This window comes from Scardinius erythrophthalmus, assembly GCF_964197995.2.
Source record: "Scardinius erythrophthalmus genome assembly, chromosome: 11".
NCBI lineage: Eukaryota > Metazoa > Chordata > Actinopteri > Cypriniformes > Leuciscidae > Scardinius > Scardinius erythrophthalmus.
The window spans coordinates 12,961,261-12,983,226 of record NC_138231.1 but is presented as its reverse complement, the minus strand read 5'-3'; the positions used below and the strand labels follow the sequence as shown (position 1 = coordinate 12,983,226).

General features: G+C 38.3%; 1 protein-coding gene across 8 annotated transcripts in view; it reads left to right on the top strand.

Annotated features, from left to right (window-relative positions):
- pde4dip (phosphodiesterase 4D interacting protein) overlaps positions 1–21,966 on the top strand; it is a 66,430-nt gene that overhangs the window by 34,420 nt on the left and 10,044 nt on the right. For 4 of the 8 annotated variants that reach the window (XM_081377747.1, XM_081377743.1, XM_081377744.1 and 1 more), the window contains exons 1-22: positions 1,393–2,704; positions 4,596–4,733; positions 4,907–5,026; positions 5,281–5,373; positions 5,549–5,917; positions 6,011–6,115; positions 6,746–6,883; positions 6,974–7,153; positions 7,233–7,427; positions 7,528–7,806; positions 7,883–8,002; positions 8,123–8,177; positions 10,129–10,244; positions 11,301–11,470; positions 11,562–11,697; positions 11,777–11,921; positions 12,436–12,552; positions 12,777–13,209; positions 14,240–14,475; positions 14,569–14,623; positions 21,433–21,677; positions 21,792–21,935. In XM_081377747.1, the coding sequence (XP_081233873.1) occupies positions 1,502–2,704; positions 4,596–4,733; positions 4,907–5,026; positions 5,281–5,373; positions 5,549–5,917; positions 6,011–6,115; positions 6,746–6,883; positions 6,974–7,153; positions 7,233–7,427; positions 7,528–7,806; positions 7,883–8,002; positions 8,123–8,177; positions 10,129–10,244; positions 11,301–11,470; positions 11,562–11,697; positions 11,777–11,921; positions 12,436–12,552; positions 12,777–13,209; positions 14,240–14,475; positions 14,569–14,623; positions 21,433–21,677; positions 21,792–21,935 (4,792 nt within the window). In that variant the 5' untranslated portion in view covers positions 1,393–1,501. Of the gene's footprint in view, positions 1–1,392; positions 2,705–4,595; positions 4,734–4,906; positions 5,027–5,280; positions 5,374–5,548; positions 5,918–6,010; positions 6,116–6,745; positions 6,884–6,973; positions 7,154–7,232; positions 7,428–7,527; positions 7,807–7,882; positions 8,003–8,122; positions 8,178–10,128; positions 10,245–11,300; positions 11,471–11,561; positions 11,698–11,776; positions 11,922–12,435; positions 12,553–12,776; positions 13,210–14,239; positions 14,476–14,568; positions 14,624–21,432; positions 21,678–21,791; positions 21,936–21,966 lie in introns of those variants that run through there. The other 4 variants (XM_081377745.1, XM_081377746.1, XM_081377748.1 and 1 more) reach the window with 2 other exon arrangements.

Below are 21,966 nucleotides of genomic sequence, written 5' to 3'. Positions count from 1 at the left end.
CAGTTAATTTTACTGTCTTACAACAGCTCATTGCCATCACTGTCACTGGTTGACATAAACAGTGAGATAATACTACATTTGCCTGATTAGGATAAATAGGTTTTTGATTAAGGCTGTTTTGTGTTTTAGCACTGTTATGGTGTTCTGTCTCCGTTGTCTAAATTCTAGAGACATTTGAATGAAAAATTCACACAGGGACACCAAAAACTGCCAGTATGTGCAAACATGCCATAAAACATGACATCATTCAGTTATTTCTAGCTAGAATCAATAGTAATTTATAAGAGATTGATCCATCTATCCTTTACAAGGTTGGTATGTGGTTGTTGATAGCAAATCTGGATGCTTAAATCTTTGTAAAATCAACAAATGACATTCTTCACTGCTGCCATTTACAAGCAGTACTAAAATGCAGTAATTAATTTACCCATTACAACTGCACAATTATTAATGTTAATAAAAACAACCATTCACACAAATTCAGGATTGTAACAAGGAATATTTATATCAGTGGTGTAGATAGATACTATAAAACCAGGGCGTATGAAAATCAAAGTCACTTTCCCAGTCGCACTTCCTTTCGAAAATGGAAATTAGTATGTAAAGTAGTGTCAGCGTTTTCTTGGCTTGTTCCCTTTGTTCGGCCGGTAGCACTACACATACCGAGGGGTGATCAGAGAATTTACAAAAACACCGCTGACAAGTAATGAACAATAAAACGACGATTTAGATAGTAGCTGTAGTGTTATTGCGTATTCGGAAGTCTACAGCCGTTGCTACGTTTTAAATAAGTAGCATATACTGTAGAAACGCATGTTTGCGACCCCCCCTTTTTGTCCAGAAAATGGTACGCGCCATTTTCTCTGCCTCACTCTTGCCACATCGTTTGCTGCTTCACTGCCTGCACATTCATTGAGACCCGGTTATACACAGAATATTGGCAAATATTCTGGGGATAGAATATGATATTGTTTCCGTTTACAAATCGTAATGATGGTTATATGAAAATGACTCGTGTTTTAAACCGGAGTCGGGCGGTGGGATTTAAATGATGTCCTGTCATGTCGGCGTCTTCACAGAAGAGCGAATGAAACATTATCTGGACCGCGCGAGTGAAGGACAAAACACGCATCTTTATTTCCATTGACGAGGACAAGCATCTGGACATTGAAATCAAAATCGAGATTTATTTCCAGCGATATATATATTTAAAGATCGATCTCAAGGACATAAATAAGGACATCAAATACTACAACTTTAAGAAATAGTGGATTGCCTGGGATAAATGAAAGTCGTCATCTAATCTATGATAAACAACCTGACGTGAAATTATGATAGTTTCCAATTAATATACATATATTTAAAAAAAAAAAAAAATTCAATTGATGGGAACTGAAGAAAAATTGAAATATAAGATCTTTATATGTCATGACATCTTCACTTTCGCTTTTGGTATAGTTTTGGCACAAACACCTCTAGATTATTAGTCAATTGAAGATTTATGATGTTGGACTCAAAGATGAAGGACTTGTGTCGCATCTGTGCAAGGGAGCTGTATGGTAACCAACGCCGATGGATCTTCCACCCAACTGCCAAGCTGAGTCTGCAGGTGCTGCTGTCCTATGCGTTGGGCAAGGAGATGACCCGAGACGGCCGGGGAGAGTTCGCCTGCAGCAAGTGTACCTTCATGCTGGACCGAATGTATCGCTTCGACACTGTGATCGCCAGGGTGGAGGCGTTGTCAGTCGAACGGATGCAGAAGCTCTTGATGGAGAAAGACAGGCTCAGACAGTGCATCGGCGGACTGTACCGCAAAAACAATGCTGATGATTTTGGAGTGGATGATGGTGCTTCGGACTCTCCTGTAGTGGACTTCTCCAAGTTGACTGAAGTTGAATACAGTGCTCTACTCCAGGAAGATCTGACATACTCTGTCTATGAGTCATGGGCTGAGCAAGGCGCTCAAGAGCAGGTTCAAGACCACCAGTGCCCTCACCATCAGTGCCACGCGGCAGCGGATGCTAGTCCATGTCCCCGACCCAGGAAGTGCAAAGGATGCGCTGCGCTGCGAGTGGCAGATTCAGATTATGAGGCTGTCTGCAAGGTTCCCAGGAAAGTGGGTCGGAGCACTTCCTGTGGACCCTCCACACGCTACTCCGGTAGTGTTCAGGACGGCGCTGAGGAGACCGTCCCATCCGCACCTCCACCAGAACCCGAACCGGTCGAGAACAACCAAACTCGCTGCCCCAGTGATCAAGAGCCCTTCTGCATAAGTCCTGGCTCCTCTGTGGAGTCTTTGGACACTGCTGTAGATCTCACCCAAGAGTCTCATTCAAAGGTCCTTCCTAACACCATGCCGGGAGAGTCCGAAGAGGAACAATCTACTATCAGGAGGCCCGAGTCACGGCCTGGTTCTGTGTGTGGACTTGATATTGCCCTCAGCCTGCTTAAAAGCTTTGAATATCACCCTCTCCTGAGTCACAGAGGTAGTCGGATTCCTGTGCTCCTCAAACCTAACGCTACACCTATGGAGAGTCCTTACCCTCTGCTCCAGGTGACTCCCACTGGGATGGAGTGTCCCCTTTCCCCCCATCTTCCAGATGCTCCTTCTAGCATCCAGCAGGAGCTTCAGCTTGAGTTGGCAGAAATGGAAGACCTGTGGTTGGATGATTACATTCAGTGCAAGCCATCAGGGCTTGAGAAGGTACATAAGAAGACCTACGGATTCTCAAAAAAAAAAAAAAAATCTGAATGAAAAAAAGGAGGAAATAATGAGGGTTTTTTCAAAAGAATCATCTTTGGACTGTCTGTTTGTACAACGCAGGCCAATATTAAGAAAGAGGAAAGATGAATTTATAGGATACAAACTAGATGAGTTGAACAAGGACTCCCTCAGGCTTTTCTTTGTTCCCAGAGCTCTCCAGCTCTCTGATTGCTTTTGATTACTAGGTTACCCATCATCTTCTTAGCAACTCTTACATAGCAACTGTTGTTGTGAGCAACAGGCCAATTCCAAAAGGAGTGTTATATTCTTGCTCTTCTAATGAATGCATATTGGCTGTGTAAATGTTGAAAAGTTTGGGGTCAGCAACTTTTATTCAGCAAGAATGCATTAAATTGATCAAAAGTGACAGGAAAGACATTTATGTTACAATCTTGAAAAAAATGTACCAAGGTTTCTATAAAAATATTAAGCAGCACAGCTGTTTTCAGCATTGATCATAAGAAATGTTTTTCAAATCAAATCAAATCAGCATATTAGAACAAGGATCATGTGACACTGAAGACTAGAGTAATGGTGCTGAAAATTCAGCTTTACATCACAGGAATAAACTACATTTTAAAATATATTAAAATAGAACACATTTATTTTAAATTGTAATAATATTTCACAATTTCTACTGTATTTTTGATCAAATAAATGCAGGCTTGGTGAGGATAAGAGACTTCTTTTAATAAAATTTAGAAATCTTACCAACCTACACTTTTGAACGATAGTGTATATATCTTAAAAAACAGCATTAAAGGAATAGTTCACTTCGAAATGAAAATTCTGTCATCATTTACTCACCCTCAAGTTGTTTTAAACCTGTACTGAACATCAATGGAAGACATTTTGAAGAATGTCGTTAACCAGACAGTTGATTAGACCCATAGTAGGAAAATAAATACTATGGAAGTCAATGGGGCTCATCAACTGTTTGTTTGCCGACATTCTTCAAAATATCTTCTTTTGTGTTCAGCGGAAGAAAGAAACTCAAACAGGTTTGAAACAACTTGAGGGTGAGTAAATGATGACAGTATTTTTATTTTGAAGTGAACTAATCCTTTAAGTATATATGATCTTTTTAGCAATATAATTGTATGTAATGTTTAATCTAACCTATCAAAAGGCAAACCCTGATAGGTACTGACAGATAAAGCAACAGGCAGTTTGAGTAATCTGATCTTTAGTGTTCACAGCCTGCACTATTGTACTACGCACAACCAGTTGTAATCACTGTATGTTACTGTAGACAGGGCTGGATCAGAAACATTATCCTCCAGTTACTGGTGCTACCCCTATTGTGCTAGACAAACTTTTATTTTTGTGCACAGTCAAGTCTCTATTTATTATAGAGACTAATTCATATTTTTTATTATAAGATGAAATGATAGATTATGAAGAAATGATGCTAAGTGAAAATTAAAAACAAGGAAGTGGACGGCATGCCGCCATGGAAAAATAGGACATCCTGAGGAAGTTGTTGAGCGAGGCTATGGTCATAACTGTTTGTTCTGCACCGCGTCTGTCCTCTCACTCACATCAATACAGTTATGCTCATATAAGCATATATGCTCATTTAGTAATTGCAGACTATATATTATGCAAAGTATTAATTGAAAGTAAGACATGAAACAGTATTTTTAACTTCCATAACGTGAATAATAACGTGATATGGATTAATTCATGTTAATATTCCCTAGCCAGTTGATCTTGGTTACATCAGCAGAAAAGAAAACTTGCATCAAATTTGAATAAACTTTGCTGTCTCTGAAACAAGTAACTATAATCCTATAGTTTAAAGCGTTTGTGTGATGTGTATGTGTCTCAGAGGTTGATTGAGGAGCAGCAGTGTCAGCTGACGGAGTATGAGAACGCAGCGGGTCAGTGTGTGAGTGAGCTGCAGAAGGCCCAACAGCAGGTCCAATCTCTCCAGACCAAGATCCGAGAAAGCGAGACCAGCAATAAGGTATTGACATCAAATAAAAGTAAAAGTTGTTTCATCAAGCAGTCTTTTGACTGTCATGGTCATATGATTTACTGTTGTTTGCTATGTTTTGTTGCTATGGCATTGTTATGTCTCAACGGGGATGAGAATCATTAAATCATTATTGCACTGAGCTCTTTTGTTGTTCTGCACAGAAGTTACAGCAGAGGCTCGGGGACATGGAAAGTGAACTACGTTCTGTCAGAGAAGCAGCATGTGGTCAAGAGAGAACAATACAGACCTTGAGTGACTCGCTCAACACTAAAGACTGTGAGGTATGTCTGCCCCTCAAGCACAAAGCGGTGACTGGAATATCAGGCATTCCTCACAGGCTTGAGACACACTGTTTGGCTTTTGGATTTTTTAGATAATGGACTCAAACATAACATTAAACTGTCAAACCATCAAAATTGTTTCTTTTTTTTCTTTTCTTCAAATAATCTACATAAATGTCTCAAATGAATTTAGTCTGGGACTTAAACTATATTAATAATGTAATATTAATGTAAAATAATGTGTTTCATACTAGATTACTGATCTCCATCGGCTCACTGAAGAGCAGAATGAGCTTCTGCGCTCTCTGAAACAACAGAACAACCATTTCCAGCTCCAGCAGCAGCAGGTGGGAATCCTCCTTCAGTAAAGCTCACAGATCACACTCCTCCAAGCTTCATGTTTTACACTTTCTCATTGTCGACAATGTTTTATTACAGCCACTAGGGAACGACTCCGATAAACCCATTTTGATGACTATATCTGGTTCTCTGTCCCACCGTCCTGACTTCTCATTGGTGCAGGTGTCTGGTGTGGCTCCTAACCGTCTGCAGGCTGATCTGTTGGACCTCCAGGGCTCTCTGTTCTCAGCCCAGCTTGAGCTGCAGGGCCTTCAAAGAGCACAGCAGCAGGGCCAGAGGCGAGAAGATGACCTGTCCCGAGAAAACCAGCGCCTCCAGGCTGACCTGCAGGGAGCCCTGCAGCACCACCAGGAGGCAGAAACACACAACCACGATCTACTTGCTGCTCTGGAGAGGGCTCGCTTTGAGGTACAGCAAATGGAGGAGAAATGGAGAGATGAAGGGAGACAGAGAGAGAAAGAGGTCGAGGAAAGAGAGAAGACCATCCGAGAACTAAAGACCTCACTAGAGCACAAAGAACAACTGTTACGTGTAAGAAATACAAATAACATTTTGATTATTAGTTCTAGTTTTAGTACTGATAGACTTACTGTAAGGATGTAAATCTTTGATGCTATATATCAGGACTACAGTGAGCTGGTGGATGGTCAGAAAGAGCCTGCCGGAAATAAAGACAACCTCATCTTCAAGCTCAAACAACGCATTCAGGAAAGAGACAGAGCATTGGAGGTACATAAACACACATTTACCAAACATACAGTATTATTATAATTAATATTAATAAATAATGAATTATTTAAAAATATATATATTTTATTTATTTTTTAAATTATGAATTACTTTCTTTTTATTACATTTTCTTTATTTGTCTTAATGTTCTTGAATTATTTTAAGTGACACATAATGGCCTTATACTTTAGTACTAAGTTGTTTTTGAATGTTTTTAAAATAAGTCTCTTATGCTCAACAATGCTTAATTTATTTGATCAAAAAACAGTAATATTTTGAAATATAAAATATTTCAATACACTTTAAAATATAATTTATTCCTGTGATGGCAAAGCTGAACTTTCAGCTATTACTCCAGTCTTCAGTGTCACATTTATTATCATCATCAATGTTAAAAACAGTTGTTCTGCTTAATATTATAATTATGGAAACTGTGATAGAATTTTTGTTCAGGATTTTTTGATGTAGTTCGAAAGAACAGCATTTATTTAAAATAGAAATCATTATAAATGCGCCCTCGCTGAATAAAGGTGTTAATTAAAAGACAATATTTTGTCTTTATTTTTCTTTTCTTAAAATTATTATTGTGTATGAAATGTGCGATATCAAACTTTCCCTTGCCTTTCTCAGCGAGCGGTAGACGAGAAGTTCACGTGCATGGAACAGAAAGAAGACGAGGTGCGTAAACTGCAACTGCTACTGAGGGAGAAAGAGAGAGACCTGGAGAAACTTCGATGTGTGCTTTCCAACAACGAGGAAACCATCACGGTATTCATGGCGCACGCGCATCCTGCTTAAAATTGTGAATACCAGCATTGAATTCGTTCAAAACTATTTTGTCTGTGCTTATCATTGCAGAGTCTGGAGTTGTTGCTGCGTGGCAAAGGTTTAGAGCTGGAGCAGGTGTGTGATGCCTGGCGCAATGCTCAGGGTGTTCAGCGCGAGAGAGAGGAGTCACACATGCGCAGCCTGAGAGAAAGAGACACTTTAATCAGCCAGCTGCAGACGTCACTGCACACACGCACTAAAGAGGCGGAGGTGAACACATGCTTCAGATATATTGCATATCTATGTTCTTTTCAACTTGCTTTATTCCATCCAACATGCATCTCTGCAGGATATGACTTCGGTTCTGCTCAGTAAGGTGTCAGTCGGGTCCAGTGAGGTGGCTGAGGAGCTCAAGTCTCGGCTGCAGCTGAAGGAGCGCTTGTTCCAGGAGCTTCTGTCGGACCGCACCAGACAGACTCAAGAGCATCACTCACAGGTCCAAAACCTTCTGAACACCATCAACTCAAGAGAGCAGTACATAAAGGTGACACTCTATCACTGATCTCTAAACTACTGGCATGGTTAAAAACAAATGTATCTCCTGAGCTTTAAATAGCTTTTTAACCTGACACTCAATCTCCCAGGATTCTGCAGGGCGTGTGGGTCAGGTAATGGCTGAACAGACCGCTCGATTGCAGGAGCTACGCAGGCAGCTTGGGTCTTCAAACCCTCAGTTAACCGAAGTCGACACACAGGCGCTTCAGGATGAGCTCCAGTTGACTCTGCGCAGAGAAAGAGAGGCCCAGAACCAGCTTACCGCCCTGCGCTCCACCCTGGCGTCCCACCAAGACCGGCTACAGGCCCAGGTCTCAGACCTAGAGGCCTTAAGCAGGACTGTGAGCGTCAAAGAGGAAATCATCAAGGTTTGTGTTTAGGCTCTGAGTTTCAAATTTAATCTTAAATTAGTACACGTGTATATTTATCAAGTTTGTTTTTCAGGACCTGCAGCTGCAGTTAGTGGAGCCATCAGGTTTACCACTGGTAGAGCAACTGACCCAAGAGCTGCAGGTGCTGAGAGAGAAGGTGGCACATCACGATGCCACCTGCATTAATCACAAGGTAAGTCAAGAGCGTCAACACAAACAACTGAGCTTTAACAAAACAGACTGAATCAGAAGGCATGTCTACTGTACAGTTTCAGCTTTTCATATATGTACTGTATGATTATTATTTTTTAAGCAGGCTGTTTTGGATCCACTGGTGCCCATGGAAACAGGACATGCTGATTTTGGAGGTGGGGACAGGCTGCGGTTTGGTCTGTAATGTGGGTTCTCCTGGGCTGCAGAGGACAAATGATGCTTTGTGCATTTCAATCATGTTCATAATTACTATAAAAGCATGTTCTGAGATTAACAAATGTTTGAAATGATTAATATCTAAAGACTGAATTGTGAATTTTTAGTTATTTGAAGTCACTAGAGCCTCGTAGACAATATTGTAATGGATTCTAACAAAATGTTTACTTAACGGTATGTTTCCTCTTATCTGTGTGCATGAGGTTTTTGAAAATTTTATTTTGTTTTTAACAGTGCAATCATTTGTATTTGAGCTCATTTTGTTTATTTTTATTCAGATATTCTTTGTAGTTAGCTATACTTTATTAATTTAAAGAGAAAAACAAAAAACGTAATATATTCATTTGAGGACTGCAAAAAAGTTTGCATTGTATTATTTTACTGTCACTGTGTGTAACAAAATGGACTCTAGAAGGACTGTAGTACCAAAACATTACAGTTTCACTGTATTTAAGTGCTGCTGTGTTCATTTAGAATAATGATTTATTTAATAGGTTAAGAGCATAGGTTTAATATATGATAACAAGTGTGTCTCTGCATGCAAAATAACAAGAACTGATGTTTGTAGCATGTCATATACAGATTGTTTGCACTTAGTATTGAGCTGAATACATAATGTCACTGCCTAACTGATGCCTTTATGGACATTTGCTTGATGTGTGTTGTGCTTTCATATTTAGTTTTCATATTTTTTGTATGTACCATGATCGTTTTGACTCTCAGTAAATTATTTGATGAAATATACTCAAAAGGAAAAATACTGGGTGTTATGGTGAAAACCTGTTTATTCTTTTTATACTGGGACATATATCGGGCCTTCGGGCTGAGCCTTTCTCTTCTATATCTTTCTCTTCTCTTTCTATTCTTTCATTTCCCAAAGTCACAAGCACAGTCAATGCCCAAGTTTAAATACGGCACAGTAAACCTAACCAAGCACTTTCCCTTTTGTGTGTTTATAACTGATCCATGCAGTATATGCAGCTAAAATATGTAGTTTTTGGATATTACACAACATACACAGCTGAGCTCCGGTGCCGAACACAGTCCAGAATAACAATCCTGTCAATCACTCATGCTCAAAACTTATCAGTAGCTGATTTATATCAATATATATATTATATATTTATATCTGTCATGAAATTATAATGTCAAATTGACTTCTAGTCATTAGTAAAAGAATGCAATACACACCAGCTCTTAGCTCCACTTTGAGCATTACTAAATGTGTAGAGCATGTAGCAGCTTCCCTTTTATAAATGCTCAAATTGTAATATTCAATCATTCTAGAATCTAGTTGGCTATAAACAGCTAAACCTCTTTCCAGAGTCCCAGTTTCCCTCTAGTTACAATACAAGGTGCTGATAGATTTAGCATCCCATTAGACATATACAACTTATAACGTTTACACTTTATTTTCGAATCCTTTTTTTAAAGTTATATGAGCTGCAGAAAAGATTAATATACCACTGAATTTACAATACAGCGCTCAAAACAGACCTTTTCAATATTCTGCGGACTTGTGCATAACATATGAACTTGTACAGTAATGGAACGAAACCAAAACTGGGCAGTGCTGCCGCTCAGGAAATGAGTATTTTTATCTATTTGCTCCTGTTCTTCCTGTCTTTCTGCTTGTTTTTTTGTGTGCATAATGGCCTGGAGAATCTGTTAGTCACTGAGAGTCAAAATGATCCTGGATAGTTTGTGAATACGTTGCTGATGAAAGGTTACTCAGAGAAGCCCATTGTCAGTAAGACGAGCCTCATTAGAGTATTATGTTCACTAGTCTCCATAGCGACGCATGCAACAGTCAGTGCACAGTGTCTATGTGAGTGTGTGAATGCGTTTGGGTGTATTTCTGTACTAACAATGCAACACTTGTTCCTCTAGGTTTCACATCAGATGATGGAGAGGAGGAGGATGAAGACTGTAATAGTGAGTTTGCTGACAGTGCCGAAGACGAGGAACGCTCCAAACTGACTGCTCAGTCTCTGCTCAGCATACAGGTATGTCAACATGCTGAAAGCTTTATAGTACTGTATGTACAGTAGTCAACATTTGAAGTGGATCAAAACCTTTCATCAAAGCTATACATGAATTTTGAACAATACCTATTCTTGTCTTTCTTGATCCACTTTTTTGATCCACTTCAAATGTTGACTAATGTATTTTGGTCATAGTCATAAATTTATGTTTTATATAGGCCTATGTCTGAAGATATAATATATAAAGCAAATCTAAAACATATTTTGTATTTACATTGAACTTAAAATATTTAAATTGAGCATACTATACTATACTATACTATACTATACTATACTATACTATACTATACTATACTATACTATACTATACTATACTGTAGTAAGTTGCAGCATACAAAAAATATTAAATTCTACAACCATGCTGACTTATACTATATAATCGAATTGCAAGGCACATTTATTTACATAGTGCATTTCATACACAATGGTAATTCAGAGTGCTTTATGTTATAAAGGGAGAGAAAAAGTGTAAATATCAATTTTTTTTTTTATAAAAATGATAATATGCAAAATAAATCAAAAAGTACATAAGAGAAATAAATGTAATATGTATTATATACTATATTATACCAGAGTTATAAATATTTATAATATTAGCTTTTCATTTTATATTTGCAGTTTTCATTTAAATTTTAGTTAAACTTTTAGGTGTTTTGAAAAATTGAAATAAAAATTAATTAATTACTTTATATATATATATATATATATATATATATATTTCAGCTTTATTTCAGACAAACAAAAAGATTTTTTTGTTCATTTAGTTTTGGTTAACGATAACAACACTGTAATAAATATTACACAATAACTGTACTAAACTACAGATGTTATTGCATCTTCCATAAGACGTCTGCATGAAGTGTAAAATACCAAGATGAGACATCAAATGTGGATTGATGCATATAAAATGTATAATTCTGAGTGCACTATATACAGAGGCTACAGTCATAGCTTATTTTGAAGTATAGCCCAGGTCTCCTAATCATTTTCCTAACCATAGTCTTTCTCCTTTCACAGAGCTGTGATCAGCATACAGGTCTTAAAGGCTGCCAGGATGCTGTAGCTGAAGGTCCGGGCCTGACCGAGGTCAAGCTACTGGTGGAGCAGAAGAGGGCAGTAGAGAGAGAACTGATGGAGCTCAAGTCCCAGCTGGAAAAGGCTGGCTTCTCCTCTCTCTCTCAGATGAGGTACAGCTATCCATATAACAAACATAGTTACAAAAGCTATTTTGCAGTGAAAAAGTGTGAAATTATTTTAATGCGTGTGCTCCTGAAACAGGAAAGCTTTCTTTACTCTACGCTCTGAGAATGAGGAGCTCAAGAGACCGGTGACAGGAAGAAAACCTCAGAATGATGGACTGAAGAACACATCAGATAGGTCCGATGGACAGCTGGTGGAAGCATTTGGTACAGAGGTGAGTTTGACTTTACATCTGAGGGTAAATATTGTCCGTAGGTTATTACTGCTAACGTTCATGCATATTTGTGTTTCAGCCTAATGAAAAGGATTCGGTGTGTCTGAAGTCTGACCTTGAGCAGGTCCAGCAGGAGAGCAGAGAGCTTCAGGAGAGACTCATGGTGTCAGAGGCCACAGTTCAAGCTCAAGCCGAACAACTCAAAGATTACAGAGAACTGCTCAGTGAGTGCAAACACGACATCATCAATGAAACTGCTGGCAGAAACGATTGTTAATGAAGGGTTTTTTACGCATATTGCCTAAGATAGTCAGAATACCATTTGGCGAACACACTCAGAATGATCATTCGTAAAAATGCAATGAATAACGAACATATGTAGAATAAACATAATTTGATATCTCAATTATAACCATGTTTATTTATTTCAGGAGATAATTTTTTTTTTTAACAAATAGTTTTTTGTTAAATGGTGATATGTTTAAATGAATATATAAAATGTTTGAATATTTGGTTTAATTTTACACTTTCTTGTCAACTAAAATATTTTTGTAGGCTAGAATTAGATGCATGAGTAAAATGAACTAAAATGAATAAATCTGACATCATGAAATACTATAATAATTTAAAGGGTATTTTTGTCATAAGTCTATGATTATTACAGTATGAATATTAACACTTACTAACGCACATAAATAGAAAGCTTTAAATGAAAGGTTTATCTGGTCATTCGTTTAGCGGAAGCATCAGTACAGCAGGACAATAAGCAGGTCCAGGTGGACATCCAGGATCTGGGTTATGAAACATGTGGCCGCAGTGAGAATGAGGCAGAGAGAGAAGACACCAGCAGCCCAGGTAATCTCATTTGGTGTTACCACTAGGGGGCATTCATTTCTTAAAGTCCTAGTATTTATTTTTGTTGCATAGTACATACTTATCTTTGTTGCATTCGTTTCCTGTTATCACTGTAAAGCTGCTTTGAAACAATCTGTATTGTAAAAAGTGCTATATAAATAAAGGTGACTTGAATTTTTACTTTCCGAACACAATATCAAAATGTACTTCTTGCTCTGCTGCAGAGTTTGATGATCTGGAGCTGTGCACATCTCTCTCCTATCGTGATGGCGACTCTCAGTGGTGGGGTGGTCCCAGCTCAATGAACTCTGGGAAGACTGAACATGACGTGACGTACCTGCAGCAGCTGGTAGAGGACATGCGCGGTCAGCTGTCCCGATCTCAGGCTCAGATCCGTAGCTTGCAGGCCCAAACGCGTGATCAAACTCCAGTCAGCACTCTTCGTAAGGTCAACTGGGGCTTGGATAACTCTGAGGCACAGAGCACAGCTGAGGAGGACGAGGGCTGGCAGTCGTCGGACGGCTTCGGTTCTCTCCCCCGCCAGCCCAAGCAAGACCGAGAGCTGCAGGAGCTCGTCTCCCGTGTGACGTCACTTGAGGAGCAGCTCAGGAAGGGCAAAGGTCAAGCAGAAGATGGCAAGGCTGTAAACTGGCCGGGGTGAGTTCATTTATGTAATAGTCTTGCAGGACAGCAGACTTTACATTTTGAAATTTTACAAGTTTACATATATATTGAACGTATATGCCTAAGATAGGCATATATCTTGCCAATAAATGTAACATTAATTGCAATTAATCACTTTTAATTTGCGATTATGCAATTTAAAACAATATTACATTTAATTTATATTGCGTTTTTATTGTTTGTGTTTATTTGTATTTGAATGTGTGTGTGTGTGTGTGTGTGTGTGTGTGTATATATATATATATATATACAGTATATAGTATTAAAAGAGTATAATACATATTAAAATATTATATATATTAAAAGTGATTAATTGCAATTAATCTTACATTTATTTGTATTTATATTAAATATATATGTAACCTTGTAACATTTCAACATTTGCAATGTAATACAGTATTATTGAAAACAATATATATATTACATATTACTGAATACTATATATATATATATATATATATATATATATATATATATATATATATATATATATATATATATATATATACAATATATAGTAAAAATGGGAAGATTTTTTCCCCCTTCTGGAGCACCCAAACCCATTGTTTGTGAGTACCAGATGCGCCTCTGGTTGAGATATTTTCTCTGATTTGATTGATATATATATATATATATATATATATATATATATATATATATATATATATAGCATTCAAAAAATTGTGCATTTCGAGTTTTGAAAATATACCAAGTTCAAGATTACAATTACATTAAATATAAATACACATATGATTAATCGCAATTAATCACTTAATTAGTGATTAATTCTTTATTTTTTTTTTAAATATGACATTTAATATTTTACATTTTAGAAATGTATATGTAGTGTAATATAAAAATATTTTATTGCGAATAATCAGTTTATTTTATAGTTTATTTGATCAAGTTTTTTATCAATTGATAGCACTAAAATTTCACACCATGTATACTCACTCTAAGTAATAATGATGCATAATTGCTACTCTCACCTTTCTCCCTGCAGTAAGTTTGACACGCTGATCCAAGCGCAGGCCCGTGAGCTGTCTCACCTGCGTCAGAGGATGCGGGAGGGCCGTGGCGTGTGTCATATTCTGACTCAGCACCTGGGAGACACCACCAAGGCCTTTGAAGAGCTCCTACGCTCCAATGACATCGATTATTACATGGGACAGAGCTTCAGAGACCAGCTCTCTCAGAGCATCTCCCTCGCCCAGAGAGTCAGCACCAAGATCAGCGGCCGTGAGTGATTCATGCATACTTACCCATATACATCTGACTGTATCTCTAAATGCCTTTCTGTAACAAAAGCATTTCATTATTTTATCACTACAGGGGATCACTCTGAAGTTCCAGATGATAAATCAGGACATGAGCTGCTCGCAATACGGTGAGTCAGCTGAACGTTTAATTGATCACACCTTGTCATTATACCACTTCAGAACTGAATTACGTTTCCCTTTGCTGTCAGTACACCAAATCAGCCAGAACATGTGATGAGCACAGCACATGGGCCATATTGATTTGTGGAGATTTGTTTCATATTGACTGTACTGACACAAATTTCTGTTTAAACTCCCTATAAAGAGCCTTCGAGGAGTGTTTTTGCTCAGCATTTTTCCTCAGTAAAGTCTAATTGCTTGCAGTGCATTTAAAGTATGTTTTGTGTGTTCATAAAGCAGAGCAGCTTGTTATGTAATGATTAATTTTGGCAGTGCATGCCTTTGGTGGAATAACCATAGAGCATTTTGGCGTCCTATTGACTTGGACACCAGCTGTGATGAGTTTTCACCCAGTAAGCATCATGGAAAGTTCGGTCTGTGCTGAATGAATCAATGTGAGAGATTATTTCAGTAATGAGACATGGTCAAGTCTCGGGCCATATAAATACAAAGCACTCAAAAAAAAAAAAGCTAATCCAGTTATACTGGATGAGTGAATCAACATTTGGGGTGAACAAAGTGCAGTTTGTAAGAAGTTTGTAAAAACAGAAAAACATTTATGGGAATGCACTTACAGAGGAAGCCACTGGGATAAATTAACCTTTTAATTGTGTTTAAAATGTAAAGCTTGTGTTTTGATCACAACACTAATAAGTTATTCAGAAACTTACCAACAGGATTGCATGCTGAAGTTTAACAGTCAAGTTCGTCAAATATTGTTATAGTCGGAATGGAACTTTTTTTGTTGTTGCCAGTTTTACATTTAAATCTGTTGACATGTGACCTTCAGAATTGAGAGGTTGTTTTTTTGTTATTTCTTTTCTGTTTCCATTTCTCTTTTCTTTCATAATCTCTTCCCTTACACCTCCATCTGTAACTCACTTACTTCATTCTACTCTTTCACGGGCACTGAAGTGGACTTATTTGACTTTGCCCGCAGGCCGGTTAAGTGATGCTGTACACTAATGCTAATGTGAACTGTCAGAAGCTTGCAACATAATGTCACCGCTAGTTCTAGGGCATCTCTGAAATGTTTAGAACTCATGGGACATTTGAACAGAATTCATGCCCCCATTCCCCTACAGGAAATGACCCTTATTTTTCTTTCCCTTACACCATCATGCATTGTGTTGAGTGGTAGTCAGCTGGTTGAGCACTGTCTGCCTGTGAACAGAGTCATCTGTGTTTGTATATTGAACGCATTGGTGGAGTAATGGATTTCTTAAGCATTCTTATATATATATATATTAAAATATTAATATTTTTGAAGTTTCTGCTGGAACATCTAGACAAATTGACCTGAATACAAGAAGGACCTGGCCGTTGCTTTCATCTCTGGTGAAATTGAGCTCTCCTGCATCCCTTTAAATTGTTTGTGTGGATCCATCATGTATAGCCCACTGTATCTGGAGGCACTCTGAGTCATCCAAAGCTGGGATTAATTGGTTTGCTGGATGGGTTAGTTGAAGAGATGGTCATAATTTAAAGAGAATAGAGAGACAACCACTAGACATCAGAGGATCAATATTTCTTGCGAAAATTTTGGTAACCAAGAACCTGTTCGTTTTATTATTATTATTATTTTTTTTTTTTTATACCTGAAGTGGAAAAGATTTGGTTGTATTAACAGGTTTCGCACATTACATTTTCAACCGATACAGATGGAACACCATACAAAAATATATAGATTTTCTTGCACTACTCATTCAGCGGTGCCGCAACAACGCTACTGTATTTACAGCGTCGAAAAATACAGCGTGACCAGTGTGGTCCGATTTCCGAATGTTTGACTCATACACTGATACTTTTTAGTTAATCAAAATTATACAACGCAAACAGTGTAGTCTGATTCACAAATGAATGACTCTTATGAAGTAATTCTTTGTAGTGATTTAAAAACATGCAGCGCAACCAGTATAATCCGACTATTGTAGTCCGATCTATTGTAGACTATTGTACTCTTAATAGCTTGTCCTTTTTAGTGAATGAAACACATACACGTAATCAGGGTAGTACAATTCCTGAACGAATGACTTTAATTAGTCCGTTCTTTTAGTGAATTAATCACTTTAGCTTACAAATAACAGTGAGAGTTATAAGACAATGTTGTACTAAAAACCGAAAAGTTTTTCCTTGCGTTTTTCACGTACAGACAACAACGGTGTCAGAACAATCCCTGTTCACAGTTTTCCGCAAAAACAGCTTAAAAAGCTGTAATAAAAAGCTATTATTGATACAAGGCTAGTAGTTGGCGATGTCACTTTATAGAGAAACACTACGCACCTATAGACTGAACACGTAATATGCATGCGCATGATGTCACCGTTTTCACAAATCCACGTTTATGTAGTTTACATGCAGATGATAACAGTATAGTTTTCAAAAACTTGCACTTTGAATCCCGTTTTCAAAAGTTTGCATTTTCCGACCATAAAACGCAGTTGAATGGCCAAAACACATAAAAGTTTTCAGTTTTTAGTTGAAAAGGTGTTGTGTAAACAGCCCCTTAAATACGTGTAGCTACTTACTGTTTGTTCAAATGACTATGTGTAGTTAACTCTTAAATGCATACCTCGGGTCTTAAGTGACCCGGGACGTCATTCACGACCCTCCTCCTCATTCATTTTTTAAAGTTAGACATCAACCTTCTAAGTATTCCTTAATCAATGAATTATAAACAATATAACAAGAAAAAAAAATTCAGCAATTTACTGCAGAGCAATACTGAAAGCAATCAAATATTAGTGCCACTGTCACTTGATGGTTGATCTGGTGAAGAAACTGTCAGTGATCAAAATATTGATTTTGAAGATGTTGAAAATTATCATTTTGAGATTATGTTTGAGATCGTGAATATGAGCCAGATGCTTAATGTACTGGGAAATGAGCTCTGACGAGGACGGTGTTGATGGTATTAAACATCTGCTCAAACTAATATCAGGAGAGTTTTATATTATCATGACAGGTAGAGATCTATTTGTATTAGATACGGGTCGCTGAAGACCCTAATATGTAATAATCATTGGCAAAACGTTCATGCATTTAAGTGTTAATGTTGATGCACATTATGAGTAAATTAATGAATATGTTTCGTTTTAGTTATGTTTTTAATATATTGTTAAGAGGAATCGGAACCATTAAGTTCTTTATGATTCCTATCCCTACCGCACCAAACCATGACTAATTTCCAAAGGACCATTTAACCAATAATATAATTCCCTTCTTACATCACAGTGGATCTGTCATCTTCTTAATGGCTTTAATTGCAGTTTAGAGCCATCTTTGTCGATCTGGTAGCGGCATGTCACCTCTGCGTCCCTTATTTCCTTTGTAGCTCTGTCATAATGGAAGCTCACAGCCAGAAAAGGATGATACCCAGTGTAATCTCCTTCTGGAAATGTCTCTGTTTACCTCTAATACTGCAGCCTTTAATGAGGGGAAAGCGAGAGAAAGGGTGCGCAGATGGCCAACCAGATGCACGGCTGGACTTAACCCTATTTTGTTGCCATTCGGTTAATTTAGCTGGAGCTTGTAATTGAGTGAAAACGGAGGGGATTTTGCATCGGTTTGATGTCCTAAGTGTGTTTTTCGTGTCCTCTCGAGAACATTTGCCCTGGGACAGAGCTGTCACATGGTTGGTTGCTGTGCTGTGACCACCCGTCTCTGGATTGGGTGTTGACTTCCGCGCTAATCAGGTTAAGTTATTAAAACCTCATGAGTGAAATAGGTCAGAGGCAGCTAAAGCTGACAGAGAAAGAGAGCGAGAGAGATGAGAAGACGGTGGAAGGAGTAGACCACATGCGAGGCTATATGAAAGAAGAGTGTGACTGAATGCCACAAGAGGAGGGACGACAGAACATCGTATGTATGTCTTCATTTGGATGGATACGGATACGCAAAACCATACAGAAATAAGAAGGAACTTTTAGCAAAAGCAATGCTGTGATGATTTACAAGAGACATTTTTTTAGGTTTCCAAATTTTATAAGCATTTAATAGTCTGGATAGGCTTTATGTTTGTTTATTGGAACACAGATGTGTCTGTTTTGACTGAAGCACCCTGTTTATGCACAGAGGAACACTTCAGCCCAACGGCAAGGACCACACATACACGCACACTTCACCATGAGGGTTTGTTGTGTTTGAGAGCTGATGGGGAAGGACGTTACGTTTCAGGAAGATACTCTGATTACCCTTTTCCTGTTTTGGGAATAAATAGAAAAGCACTGGTCTCTGAGAAGAAGGACTTACTGAACATTCAACATCAGTGGCTTATGTTTCTTTGAAATGGAGACCAGGAATTTCAGGTTGGCTTTGTGATTAGTTCCTCAAGGATGTGTTTGATCTGTTCCTGTTGTCCGGCAAGGACTTGAAAAAGAAGAGTTTGGGTAAGACCACTGCCACGCTGGATGTCACAACAGTTGGTGTTTTTGCATATGTGGATTTATTAAAACTCTCCTTTGTGTTTGGGAATAAACAGATCAGTCTCTTAGCATTTAGTGTAATCTTGGGATTTGCGTTGCTCTTCACTCAGCTGCCTGCTGGAGAATTCCCAACTCCTCCCCCATCACTACTCTCAATCTGGGCAAACCCCCCTTCCTTCGTCACACGAATGGTCGCAGCCCAGTTACCACGGATACCCAGTTGACAGGCACCACGCCGGGTGCCGGTCCTGCGGCCCCTGATCTGCTCCTCTGTGTTTCCCAGCCAGTCGTGAGTTTGGAAAGTCAGGATGAAGTGGCGGTGACCAGGCCGCAAGGGAGCATAAGGGGTCAGGCTGGTCGGGGGGCCATGGCTCCACTTTGGAGGAACATGCTGTCCAAAAGCAGCCCCCTGTACCGTGACTCCCTCTTCTCCTTCTCTCTGTGGGAATGGCAAGTGCAGAAGAGAGAGTTGGCTATTCTCAAGAAGCAGGCAGAAAGGGAGAGAAGATCCTTGCACAGACAGATTGAGAAGTAAGAGCTTCAAGGTGTTTTACGGGTGTAAATCATTTTGTAAACTTAAAACTATATATGTGTACTCTACAGTTCAAAAGTTTGGGGGTGTTAAGATTCTTGTATGTTTTTGAAAGTCTGATGCATGGAAGTTTGTTTCCGCCACGGAATAAAAAATAAAAAGGATAATTGCGAATCAAATAAATAATATAGTCAAATAAAGTCAGAATTGTGGGTTATAAAGTCAAAATTGCGAAGAATTGCGATTCTGAGGAAAAAAAAGTCAGTCTTTTTCCCCTCAGAATTGGACTTTATAACTTGCAATTGCAAGTTTTTATCTCACAATCTGAAATAAATCTGAATTGCGACATTTAAACTCGCAATTAGACTACTTAATGTTTTTGTGAAAAAACTGCTTTAATTTTCCACGATTCTTTGATAAAAAGAAAAGTTGCTGTTTAAAAGAACAGCATTTATTTAAAATGGAAATATTTGTAACATTATAAATGCCTTAAATTTATCTTTTGATCAATTTAATGAATCCTTGCTGAATAAAATAAAAAAAATGTTTTTATCTTACTGACCCCAAACTTTCCTGTGAGAGTTTCCTGTTCATTTTACATGAGGTGCTCAATTTGGTGCCTATGTCTCTTATGGGGTTCCATTTCTGTTAGGATGTTGTCTTGGAAGACTGGTGCCTATGTAGACAGTAAGGCAGCTTACTAGGTCTTTAGCTTCTGAAAAAGTTGCTGTGTGGAATAGAAGAAAGAGCAATGTTTTACTTGTTGTTCATTTTGTATTGTAAAGTGCAATTCACACTGCGCCGACAGACACTTTATCGGGTTTTGTCGTGTGAGTGTGTTGTGAGATGTGAGAGCATGTGTGAGAGAGATGGCACACACTGTGTAACTGGGTGTGTGTGATCTGGGAAACACCTACGTTGTAGTAAAACTTAAAGTGTTTGACCATGTGGGAACTTTTTTTTAAATCCCCATGAGGAAAGCAGCTTATAAATAATAATAAATGATGTTTGTTTTTGAAAATGTCAAAATATAGTAATTTTTCTGCAAGGGTTGTGTTTAGAGGGTAGAATATACAGTTTGTACAGTAAAATGGAAGGTCCCCATAAAACATGGAAAACCCAACATATGTATGTGTGTGTGTGTTTAGGCTCTGACAGAACAAAAACAGGTCCTAATTAATCCAGCTTGGAACAAATTGTGGGTACAAAATTAGCCTAATGCCCTACATGCGGGACACACCTGGCACGTGCCAAACAGAATATGGTGACGATTTGCATGTACAACACACTTAATTTGAATCCACATAAGCATAATAAACCCAAAACTCACTTTTATCAGAACCTACTATTTACATTTATTCATTTAGCAAATTTGACTTAGAAGCATGACAAAAGCACTTCATCATATGTGTGTGGCACATTAACAAAAATAATCCTAAGTGGTAATTGCAGAAGCATTTACTTGTGTATTGAATGAAAAGTGATGAAAAAGTGAGAATGCTTATTTTGTATATATTTTGACAATAGTTATAGATTTTTTGTTTGCAGATTGTGCTCAATGGTTATGTTTTTGTCCTGACCATCATAAATAATCACAACTGCAACAAGCAACAGGATATTTTGATGATCACTTGGTTTCTATTTCTGCAGCTGGGTAGCCCGACCCACTGTGATATCTGGTCCAAAGTCACTGCTCCTCATAACTGTACATTAAACATAAAACCCACTGTCATCTCATGGCAGACAATTAGCTCAATATTAAATACTATCTATGCAAAATGTCATTTTTGTCTGTTCTCAGGCTGAGTAAGGAGCTACAACAAAAAGACAAACTTATTGAGTCCCTACGCTCTAAACTTGACCAGCAACAACCACGAACGGATACTCCTACTAGCAGCCACGCCCTCTCTGTGGCCACAGACCAATCAGACAGAACCTCTTTTGTGTCAGAAGACCACGGCTCAACCAATGAGGATCTTGAGCTGTGCTCCGAACTAGATGCTGCCAGTGAATATGGCCAAGAGGAGGCAGCAAGAAGTGCCACAGGTTTTTGAATTTATTATCATCATATTTGAACATTTCATCATGTTTTCCCCACTTTATTATTTTCAGGTTAGCTTCTCATTCACCTCTTTTCATTGTCCATCTGTTTTGTTTCAGATTCTCACAACCATAGAGGCTCAGCCTCATTACATCCATCCAATCCTCCATCTATTACTTCCTCTCACAGCCACCAGTCTTCCAACACCTGTCCCAGCATACAATGCACACCACACAGGCCAATGGAAACCCAGGCACAGACAGGTAGGAAGAGTGCAATGCGAGGGTACCAAAT